Source organism: Choristoneura fumiferana, chromosome 10, assembly GCF_025370935.1.
Source record: "Choristoneura fumiferana chromosome 10, NRCan_CFum_1, whole genome shotgun sequence".
NCBI classification, from domain to species: domain Eukaryota; kingdom Metazoa; phylum Arthropoda; class Insecta; order Lepidoptera; family Tortricidae; genus Choristoneura; species Choristoneura fumiferana.
In genome coordinates, this window is record NC_133481.1 from 12,487,742 (window position 1) to 12,500,379 (window position 12,638).

The 12,638-nt window shown below is 36.2% G+C and overlaps 1 protein-coding gene across 2 annotated transcripts in view; it reads right to left on the reverse strand.

Annotated features, from left to right (window-relative positions):
• LOC141432117 (ATP-binding cassette subfamily G member 4-like) overlaps positions 1–11,564 on the reverse strand; it is a 47,085-nt gene extending 35,521 nt beyond the window's left edge. The window contains exon 1 of one of the 2 annotated variants that reach the window (XM_074093546.1): positions 9,070–11,564. In XM_074093546.1, the coding sequence (XP_073949647.1) occupies positions 9,070–9,193 (124 nt within the window). In that variant the 5' untranslated portion in view covers positions 9,194–11,564. The remainder of the gene's footprint in view (positions 1–9,069) is intronic. The other variant, XM_074093547.1, reaches the window with a different exon arrangement.
• Positions 11,565–12,638: the final 1,074 nt, after the last annotated feature.

Genomic DNA, 12,638 nt, shown 5'->3' on the forward strand with positions numbered 1-12,638 from the left:
ATGATGATAATTGATGTGTGCCAGATAGACGTACAAGCGAGTTCGTGTAGACTTGGCGAGTTTTTTTTCTCTCGTGTCATATGTTCGAGAACTCGAACAAACACACCCGAAGAAGCACGCCGAGCTACAAGTATAAGAGGGCAGGGATCGAGAGAGCAGAGCTAAAAAGTGATGACTGCCTATTGTCTACCCTGCATTTTGCCTCTATATAAACTTATTATACCTACTGGTCTGTTGTGTGCAATAATAGTTATTTGTGCAACAAGAGAGCAAAGTCGTTTTTTGGTGCGAGTGTTGATTTTAAATCCCGAGTAAGCGAAGGATTCTATAATTGAATCACGATAGCGAGTGATTCTAGGGTAGAATCCTGAGAGATCAGCGATGAAAAAAACTTTGGTCTCGTGTGACACATACAACTTTTCACCTGAGCAGCGAGAAAATTTAATTTAAATTAAGTAAAGGTTAAAATAAAACCACATATAATGGTAGAAGACAAAAAATATCAAAAACATTAAAATATAATCCGATTGTTAAGAAATAAAAATGATTCACACAGTCGCCATAACATCTTTAAAAAGTCACAAACATTTAAAATGCCAGACAACGATCAAAAGTCTCCGGTAAGTAGACAGGTTTTGAATATGGAACGAAAAAGTATCCAGTATAAAAATAAACCTTTTCTCAAACATGCTCGGAAATGTATGCGTTAATGTCACGAAATGGAGACATGAAGTTTCTCATTTATGCCTCCCTACACCTCCCTACATAACTTCTTGGCCTAGGCCATGAAGTATGTATGAAAATCCATTATTGTCCGCTGTTCTAACTTTTTAAATTTGCTTACTAACATTAAACTGACCAAGGAAAAATTACGAACAGCCAACCACCACTAACTACTCTGTAAGCGATGCGATGCGATGCGAAGCGATGCGAAGCGATTTGAAGCGATGCGAAGCGATGCGAAGCGATGCGAAGCGATACGAAGCGACGCGAAGCGATGCGAAGAGAAGCGATGCGAAGCGATGCGAAGATGGATGGATGGATGGATGTATGAAATATTTCCTCACATTGTTTGAGAAAACCACTATACAAGCCTCGGCCAGAACAGGGATTGCTGGACTCGTTTTATCCGGCCTCGTCTACGACTCGGCCGTCTACCCCGAACTCGTCCATCAATCCCTTACTTCATGGCCTCTGCAGTAATGTACTATTAAATATGATTTTATTAGGACTTCTATTGTTTGAAACATGAATATAAATAGATAACCTACTTGCTAATTCATTCAATTTGACAAAATATTTGATCCAACTTTAAGAGATAGGCCGTATACGGAACGATTTTATTTAAAAAAAAAAGAGCAGTGGCTTTCGTACAAGGAGGTTGCATACTTTATTAAAAGAGTGGGAAAATTTTAACATTTCGGAATTATTTCGCTGTCGTAAAGTTTACTAGGTACGTTATTTTTTTAATTTCACTTATTTTAATTTCAATTAATTCATTATTGACATATTTTTAACGCTTTAGCAACACAGTATTTTTATTAGGTTGGTATATGCTCCTTGCTTGATTAAAAAGTAATAAAAAACTTAGAAAAAAGTAAAATTGAGCGGGATATTCGTTCATTTATGCTCGTTTTGTTTGCTAATTTATCTTTGTAGTTTTTTAGTTTATTTGAGAAAAGCACCGTACAAGCTTCGAACAATAGGTATGTGGTATACTAAATCCCTCTAATAATGCACTATATACTTAATATAACAAACGTTTTGTAATTTTGCGGTTATATATGTATCCGAACGTTTGTTTGTTTCTTCTTAGGCCTACAGAATTTGAAAATCGGACTTAGTATCGTTTTGATCCTCTCTCGCTTTTTTCATATTGAAGTGAAAGTGACAGATCTTAGTCAAGTTCAAATATTTGAAATTCAGTGAGTGGACCCAGCACTGTCCTCAGAATTAAAAAAAAATATATATTTAAAAAGCTACTTTGTCTCACGGAGTGAGCAAAATGCGATTTTGCTCACTGATTTTTCATAGCAAAACCTGCCTGTTTGAGCTGCTGAGGTGAAAAGAATATTTGTATTGTATTGTTATTTATGTGAAATTGCTTGCAAGTCTAGATATAATATGTAGGTATTATTACGAGTATTCTATTTTATAAAAAAAAAGTTTTTTTTTAATTCCGGCCCTTCTATTTTTTTTTAAATATTGCTATTTTAGCTTCGACGTCGAGCCTTTCTTTATAAAATACCATTTCTAGTTGCACGTGTGTCGCGCTAAGAAATTGTAATAATTACTGTTCGGATGACCTCTGATTAAAGCCGGTTGATGCAGGACGCTACCAACCAAAGCAACTGGAGGTATAAGGGAAGGTCTATTGCCAACAGTGGACGTCCTACGACAGATATGCTTATTATATTGTTAGGTTGATATCCGTGGGCTTTGAACCCTGAGTCAAACGAACACAAAACGTACGAACTGTTTAGACGGCTATTATTATCTTACCCTACTTAGCTTTGTGAGTTCTTCACTTCGTTAACGTTGATAGGCAAATTAGTATCCGTTTCAATTAGTAAACTTAGTTATTATTATAATATGTGGCGTTATCTGGTAAAAGGTACCTTGTTGTCGGTTCTAGTTTCCGAGATAATCGCGTTTAAAGTAAAATATCGAAAAAAATCAGGGACAGTTTCATGTTAACCTTAGCGGTCCCCCGACACCGACGACGCTTAGATAAAAAATATTACTAGATACTTTATACTAAATTAACTTAGGCTAATTTTGCGGGAAATCAGCATAGTCCCCGCGGGATAGAGATAAACGAATTCTTCGCAGATGAAGTCGCGGGCAACAGCTAAGTAGCGCATAATTATTTTTTACTTTTTAATTGTCTTTTAAGCAGCGTTTTTTTTTCGGGCGTTTTTATTTTTATTTTTGCTGGCGTTTTTTTAAGTCGGGGTTTTTTTTTTACTCTATATTAATAAGCAGGGTCTAAATTTTATTTTGACAGAGACACAAGTTTTTAAATCGATTTTTAATGAGTTAAAACATCCCTTAAAGTTTAGTAAGAAAGGTACCTTATTGTCGGTGCCGCTCTTGAATGCTTTCTGTGCGCTCGGTATCGGTTTGGAAGACGTGTCGGACGTCGGTACTTTGTCGGCGCGTCATCATCATCATCATCATCCCAGCCTATACGTCCCACTGCTGGGCACAGGCCTCCTCTCAGAATGAGAGAGCTTGGGCAGTAGTTAAAAAACGTCAATATCTATTAAACCTACATGCATGTTTCTTACATGGTTCGATAGCTAAATGTATGTAGATTATGGGGATATCAATAACTCAATACCGACAACAAGGTACCTTTTCCCAGATAATGCCACATATAACTATGTTGTTAGTTGGTGTTCTTTTACCAAAACTTTTGGAACACATAAATATTGTAGACATAGTTTAGTTTAAAATGCGGAAGCCTAAAAATGGCCTTGTCCACCGGAGAGCAATTTTACCATTGTCTCGTGAGTTTTGCTGTTGCACGGTAAAAAAATCTAGAAAACGAAATACGTGAGGTAGTTGGTGGTTGGTGTTAGTGTTGGTGAAAATGGTGGATGAACGATGCGAGCAAAAATATTCATAAGTATCGTCATTTGGTTTGTTCTGACTTTCTCTTGTTTAACTGTCTTTTATACAGGTATTAATAATTGCTACACAAAAGTTCGTTATTATTAGCGAATTACTATCAAATGGACCAATCGGGCAATGGGGCAGTGTTTAAGTATAAGTATATAATATTGTAATGAGGTACGGTCCGTAGACAAATAACAATAGAAACCTTTACAAGGTTATATATGCAAGGGCACTGGCCTATTAATGTGGGCTACTGTGTCGAGAACCGCTAGAACATAGTGATAGTGAAGCTATGCAGTTTCAGTTATACAAGCAAAAACAATGGGAACACCAACTAATATTTAATTCCGAATTTGCTAATTCCGATTTTCAAAACTCCAACTTTCACAATTCCTAAATAATTCCGATTACTTAAAAACATGAAATTTATTTTTCCGAATTTCACAATATATATTTTTTTTAATATCCGGTTTTTAAAACTGCTTATTGGCCCGAAGTATATACCGATTATTAAATTTCCGAAATGACATTGCTAATTCGGAAACATTAAAACAATACACTACTGCTACTACTACTGCTGTACTATTGAAATGTTTTCGTAATACAGCGATTTTAACAGTCTGGGGATTTTTGAGTCCATGACAATGACTCAAAAATTCACAACTATACTCGCGTCATATAAACAAATCTAATGACATATTAGTTATTAAAATTGGTTGAAATGTAGAATAGGACACGAATAGATAAAGAAACGGACACACATTATAGTTCAAACATATGACCTTCCTTTTGGGCTTCACCGCAGTCGGTTAAAAACAATGCTCTGCGGTATGTCCCATACCTAACATCACATTGTTAAAACGTTAATTCTTGTCCAACGAATGGAAAAAATCCTTTTTGCAATACCATCTAAAACAAAACCAAATGCGGTTTTTTAATGAATAACTTAATTGCGTTGAAGCTAAATATCTAAATGTAAAATTTACTTAACTCCCTCCAATGATAATTACTTACACGAGTAACACGGGGACGTACTCTCCTAACCACAAACACGCTTCCAAAATAAGGTCTTTAAGGATACTGATACTCCTGCAAGATGCATCAGTACTTTTAATCATCCGATATGGTTAACCACAGCGCCACGGTCAACACTTTACTCATTATTGACCAACTTGAGAGCAAAAACTGCTAGTTTTAGAGGAGGGTATATAAAATCCTGAAGTGCAAGTTCTTGATTCAAAAAACGTCTTGGATACGTTTACGTTGACGACTCATTTGTTAGGTACGGGGAAATTGACAGCTGTTGTAGCGGCGCGTATCGGTAAAAAATTGTGGTCGAAATACTTGTCACTAATATTGAACACATTCAATAAAAAATAGTCAAACACTCAAGATAGTAGAAGTGTATTTTTTCATTCAAAATCTGTCAACGGTTTACGTCCTAGTTGGTGAGTTTTAGTTTTTTGTTTTAATTTTGCTTTTGTCCACAATACGCGTACGCCACAATAAATTTGCACTGACCATTTTTGTAAGTTAAAGCAACCATACCTATTATGTGTGTAAAATAAATATTTAATATAGGTATTTATTACATTCGAAGAAATGCCTGTATAATATAAAACAAAATAAAGGTAACTAAAACTACATACAAACTAAAATTATAAATAAAAAAGTTGCCCAAAATCACTGCCAGGTGGTAAGGTGCCCAGAAGGCTGGCAGCATTACCACGCTGTATGGCAATGCTTAATCTTTGTGCTAAGAAAAAGCCAGCCCTCTGGTCACCCGAAGCCGTAATCAATTTGGACGACAATGATTTGAAAATATTAACAGCACTCAAACCCCAAGGACCCATGGTTTCTACCCCAAACGGCTCAAAAATGTAGGCACTACTGATGCCTACATATTTGCGCCGTTTGAGGCATTCCGCCGAGTCTGCAGCAGCACCGGCCCTGTTGGCTGTAGATGGAAGGTGGGACGGCGCGAGTGTGTCGACGCAAGTGGCGTCCCAAACCAACGGCCGTCCCAAATAAATATTAATTATGTAGTACACATAAAAAGATTCTGTTCTTCTTTTTTTCTTTTATAATTTTATGAACATCCGTAAAAACATAGTTACCTACATACTGTCGAATACCTAGCATCCATTATTGGAAGTCGGTTAGTTACTTAGTTTTATAATCAATTAGCCGTTACCCGCGACTTCGTTTGTGTAGAATTCGGTTTTCACTTCCCGCTGGAACTATGCAATTTTCCGGGATAAAAACTACCTTATGTCCTTCCTCGGGACTCAAACTATCTGTGTACTCAATTTCATCTAAATCGGTTCAGCGGTTTAGACGTGATGAAGTAACAAACAGACTTACAAACTTTCGCATTTATTAGATTAGTGGGATAGTGGGAAGTGGGATAACAAACGACAGAATAATAATAGAATCATGATTTCTGACTCGCAGTGATTGCATAAAGAGTAATTTCGAATATTTGACAATATTATTATTAATAGATAGCCTGGTAGTGAAATTCTGGCTATCGGGCCAGGGTAGCCTCTGCAGGACGGAACTCTTCGACGATTAATGGTATGTAGGTTTAGGATGACAATGTACCTACATCTACCGATCAGATCTGATCTCAACTACCGTTCAGAGTACAGCCAGAAAAAAAGCTTGTATTAAAAATGAATAAAATCTTTATTAACTTTACATCTTATTTGACAAATAGGCTAATTAAACACAGAATAAATGAAAATAATACACAAAGGTACCTGAACTAGGATAAAATAAAAACCAGTGTTTCAGGTGTAATAGGACTTACAATGCTAACATAAATAATCAAATGCAAAATACAACAAATGATAGATCTTATTAAACAGATATTAAATAAAAGGCAAGTTTTAAAACTTTTTTTGGATCTAAAATAAGCACTTAAAAATAAACTTAACACTATTTTAACCCTCTTTTTTTTAAGACGGTTAATATTTTTTCTCAATCTTCGTAAGACATTTGTAGAAGAGCTTCTTGGATTTTTTTTGTTTTATTATAATTAAAAGAGTATAAGCCTAATTTAGCTTGTAATCTATTGTACAGTAGTGGTGCCAGGAATACGTTAAATCTGGAGGAGACGGCATGTTTTTTGTTTATATTAGGAGGGCAAACTAAATCCTTACGCCTTTTTTCTGTAACTTCGTTGTTTAAGGGAAGTGCAGCGTGCTGTTTAAGAACTGTGCTCATTATAAATAATTGTCTAACTGTTAGTACATTACAAGATTGATATAGAATGTCCGTAGGGTAAAGAAAAGTGCGATTTGTGGAAACTTTTAGATTTGCTCGCTGTGCTCTCTCAATGGTTAGTAAAACCGATTTATACGTGCCACCCCATGACGTAATACAGTAAGTAAAATGACTCTACCATAGTACAAAAACTTCTAATTTTATTCGTGTAAGATGGACGAGTAGGCTTGATTTCGGACGAGTAAATCGTTGGGAGCGAGAATTTGAATTTAGACTGATTTAAAATCTACTCTAAATTTAAAGCGACCGTTTGCGGTCCTACGAGTATGTTATTAATTTTATTAGAATGCTCTCTTACTTATACAATACAATAAAACCGTGATAATTTAACTTCTGTCGTAGCGTGTCTGATCAGCTAGAATTTCTATACATTTTAACTGTTTAGGTGCTGTACTACTCTTTTACTATTTGTGTGATACAGCTTTATCTACCATCAGGCGACCGTGTGCTTGTTTGCCATGGACTGGGTAAGTATAAAAACTTGATTAGGGTCTTGGGCATTTTCACTTTAAATAGCGCTAATTTTTTTTCACAATTAGGGAATTTTGGGTTCTGACTCGTGAGAGCAATTTTCTTTAAAATTTTTATGTGTCCATTTCTTAACGACCCTTTTAAACTGTATGAAAAAAAAGTCACAAAACTGACAAAAAAGTTAGGGACATTTTTTTTCTCCATCCGAATCAATAGTGCTCGTGATTCTTAGTAAGGAGAACCCAGAATTACCTAATTGTAAAAAAAATAATTAGCGCCATTGAAAGTGAAAATGCCTTCTTAGCTGAGTATTAGTTATAGTCCGGTAAATAGTTTATAAGTTGTGCTAATATTGTTTTAGAGTAAAAAATAAAGCCAATAAGGAAACGGAAGAGCCAATTACGGAATCCGGAATACAAAATTACCATAGGGAAACAAGTTTTTACTTGCATTTGAAGTACTAGTTGCGAATCACGACTATTTCTATTTCATAAAGGACGAATACGACATTAATAGTATAAACAACCAACTTTAACTATGCTATTTTAGACTTGATAATAGTGGGCGCGCAAATTAGTGCCTGATTTATTTGTGTTGTATGTGATGAAACCATACTTATTTTGTACCTCCAACCCCTATGTTTATAAAAGTTACAGGCCTTAAGCCGAGTAAGAAATTTTGGGTAAAATACAATTAATTTGTTGGATGGTGCCAAAATTACGGATAGAGGCGATTACTTTTGAGTTATATATGTACTCTGTGCTTTTGAGCTAAAATGGACCTATACACATGTTTACATAAATATGAAGTCACGAACCTTCAGAACGAGACTGACACAATCGGAATTATTCTCATTTCAAAAATAAATTTTGTGCAAAAGGAAAAACCGGTTTAGTTTTGAAATGAGAATAATTCGAATTGAGTCAGTCTCGTTCTGAAGGCACATCAACGAGGGATGGAAGGAAAGCCATCATCAATTGTACAGAAATATTTTATGACCCTCAATTTCCAGTATTTTACGTGTCAGATTAATGTATTCCCTTAGTTAACTCTACTTTTGATTATGTTTGACAATGAAAATTAGTTAAGATATTATTTTAACTAATCATTAATACGACTTTTATTAGATAATTTTCTAAATGAAGATAAAACTCAATTTAATATTATTTTTGGTTATAATGTTTGGAGCTTAGAAGTTTTCAAGCTGAATTTAAATAGAACACCTTCGACAGACGAACTCCAAGTGTTCAGTCCTATTTAATCCTCAAAAATAGATCGTGCACTGGCTCAGCGTTGACTAACCAGAACGTGTCATGGGTAGTTCTGCATGAACAATAGTTAAAATAAACATAAACATTATACAAAGTAGAGCGCAGCATGTACAGATAAGGGTCAGCCCTGCCGTATACCTACGCACTTCAAGATTCAACACTATTAACTTTCAATCAAACCATAGTACGGACGGAATTCAATAAAGTATTAGCTCACAAAATAGTGATTAGGTATCACCGTAACGCTCATATATTTTTTTTAATTTTGCTTTTATCATCGAGCGCATGATACGAGTTCAACTGTAGATAACTAGTGAAGGCAGTTCTTTATAGAGGGTGCTATTTGTTTACGAGCTAACTAACGGATAATTAACGCTGATAATGCCCCATACAGCGATCGTGTTAACACAAGGCTCACCTCTATTAAAAATACCCTCTCGGACGGTGTAATTCAAGTCTTCGAAGGAAATGTTAAGTAGAGAGTCTTCCGTTAGAGACGTCGAAGCGGTCTCTAAGGACATTGATTGGTTGTCACTTGCCATGGTGAAGAACTGCACTTAACTTTAAAGCACGGAACTAAACTTCAATGTTTCCATAGTTTTGAACACAAAGAGTCGTAGTGTACGTAAACAAAGGGAGACGCGTGTACGCGCCAGTTGCGTGCATGACGCCCGGGCGCGCGTGTGATGGACGGCGGACTGAAGCGCAAGCGCAAGCGAGCGCGGCTCGCAACTACCGCGATATCGGTCGTTCCCCCACTACCGACTTGCATGTGGTCGCCAGCTGACAACGACTGATTGCCAGACAGATACACATACAGAACCTGATGCAATATTCAATGTACTCTGTGGATGCAGCTACTGATGGGTGCTGCTACTTCCGTTTAGCCTGTTGTGAAGAGAGAAATGTAGAGAGCATTAGATATGATGACACACAAAGGGTAAGGTACATTGGGTGTAACAAAGAACTTGCCACACAGAACGCCGTATCAGTTGATGAAATGTTCATTGAGTAACTTTTTGCAATTGTTTTGGATCAGCTCAGTGAAGAAACATGCTTTCAGACAGTCAGCTGTTGATCAGCTGGAACACAAATTTGACAATGCGTGCACTTGGCACTGTCACAATGCCACAATACAAAGGTCTAGGTAGGTGCAGTCGAAATCAGATAAATAAAAACAATCATCGTAACGCTCCTTAAGATATGGTCATTTTAAGTATCTAATTCGCTAACGATTCAGTTCCACGCAGGCTGGAAATGGTCGCACACGTACCTCGATCCAAGTCATTGAAAGAGCAACAAGGCTGGTAGGGTCCTTACTGCTAAAAGGTATAGTATAAGTCATAAACATGCAGGTAACAGTGATAGGTAGTCCATCGAAGCAGATGAAATACTCACTCTGGATACCCGTACACAACAATAAACATAAAATGTATTTCTTTGAGTATTTAATGCATAGGTATACCTACCTCTTACGCACTACTTATTTGCATATCACTTCAGACATTTCAAATAAGATTAGTAATCAGCTGTGCCTTGAAAGGAAAAGTCATTAGCTTATCTGTTGTATTGTACGAGTAGTTATTTGGTGATTTTCAAATCTTGCTTTTTATCAGAACATTGTAAAACTTTTTTATTAAGTCGGTAGAGCTGCAAGACTAGCTGAGTGATCGCCTTGTCGCGTACCAATACTATATACTTATCGATACAAAGAAATAGGTAAAGAATATAAACACCTAAGTTTAAAAAACTAAAAATCCTCTTTAATGGCAAACCGGCTTAACTGTTCCATCATTAGATCCTGAATCCCAGTCAGGGTCAAAGTGAAACCTAAGACTATTCTAACAAGCTTAAATTCGGCTAAGTTACATGTTCTGCCTTGGAGTTCCAGTGCCTGCCTTACTGCTCCCTCACCAGATCCTAAATAAGGTAGCATTCTTGGCCAAAGTATCTACCCCTAAGATGATTATAACAAGCCCAAATACGGCTAGGTTACTTTGTTCTATCCTGGAGTTTCAAGTTTCTGGAGTGCCAAGCTTTCGGTTCCATCATCAGACCATCTCGATGGTAATAAGATACGTATTATTGAATTATCATAAGACTATGCATAAATGCAAAGTTTCGCGTCTATTGGTATTCCACAGGAAGTGGATGAAAATGATGTGAAATGTGTAAAAAAACATTATAAATTAACCAGAAAATAAATGATGAAAATAAAGTGATGCTGATGATACTAGGATTTCTTAGACCTTTTATTTTCTAGTTCTTGGCGCAGCCAATTATTTTAAATGAAAGCGTTTAATTTTTTTTATCTATTCTTATTTTGTATAGGCATGGTCGCCCTAACTTATCATACAAGTAACTCCACTCCACTTCACTTTTTCATACATGTTGCATAGAAAAGTGGATACTTATGTGAGTGTACCGACTATACCTAGAACTATTTTTTAATTAAACACCTCTTCTTCTGCATGGTTTATAACCATGAGTTAAAATATGAGGTGAGTTACCATACTATTAAATTCTATTCCATTTTCAAGCGGAGCTCTACGCTTCTTTAGGCGTAAGAGAGAATAATGCCCAAGTAACTCTACGGTTAGTTGTCTAGTACAGTTGAATTACTAGATGCTGCAGTTGGACTAAAGCAGCTTCTTAGTTATATACACGTGAGGTTGTCGCCGATACAAGCAATATGCGTTTATGTACAGTCGCCATCAAATATTTCTGAGCGGCCAAGATGGTCAAAAATATCTGAACATGCACTCTATTATTAAGGTATTCGAGTTCATGTTTCGATATTTTTGATCACCTTGGCCGCTCCGAAATATCTGATGGCGACTGTGGCAGCAAGGCTACTACAAAACTAGAAACTCGAAGTTCGTATCGTACCGTCCCTCTCGCTGTGTCAGAGGAACCGCACGACACGAACTTCGAGTCTCGAGTTTCGTAGTAGCCCTGCAGTAAACTATTACGCTACTGTTAAATACTGAAAGTGGCCAGTTGCCATACTACAATGGCAGCATCTGGTCGAGGAAGCCGAAGGTTAGAACAAGTCACGTGCATTTTAAGAGCCCTAGTAGTCCACCAAATAGGTTAAGATTATAACAGGCAAGTATTAACCTTTTCCACGCCAATGACTCATAATATACGCACCGCCGGTTCGACGCCAACGACCTATATTACGTCCAGTACTTCAATGCAAAACCAACCTTTGTCAAATTGTGTTAAGGTTCAATTTCAGACATTGCAATATAGAAGCCTGGCGTATGGGTGATGTCTTTTGTATTTGACGTGGCGTGGCGGTGAAAAGGTTAATAAAATTTGCTGAATTTTTGATCCTTTTTTTAAAATAGTTATGCGCATTTGGCATTATTATATATTTTATTATGCGTGAAGTAGTTACACAACATCTCTCAAGGTCTGAAGTCTAACGAACAGTTCTGATGTTGAACAGGTCTGATGTTGTGAGTTGTGGTGTTTGATTGTTGCCTTTTATGGAATAAATAATTATGTGTAGGAAATGTTCTGTTATGTATTATAAGACGTTTTACTGCTATTTATTGCAATGACGACTAGTGGATAGTCATTTTAGACACGAAGACATTAAAATTTATAAAACAAATAATTCAATTCAATAGTAGGTATATTTGACCTAAGTCTGTACACAATAGTAGGTAGGTATGTATGTAAACTCTTTATTGCACATAAAAATAAAGGAGAGAGGAACACAGTAATAATAACATAATCAATAACAGAACAAAACAGAAACCTTTACCTTTATTTAATACGGAATAATAGTACCTATAGTGTTATAAAATTACTTTCAACATTAAAATTTTGAAATAAATCGTTTTTTAATAGGCAAATAATAATATGTTATTTGAAACATGAGAATTGACTACTTTATTGCTACAGTATTTATGGGCTATTGTTAATTAGCTCCGACTACTTTAGCATAAACTCTGGTTTTGTCAAATATAATACTCG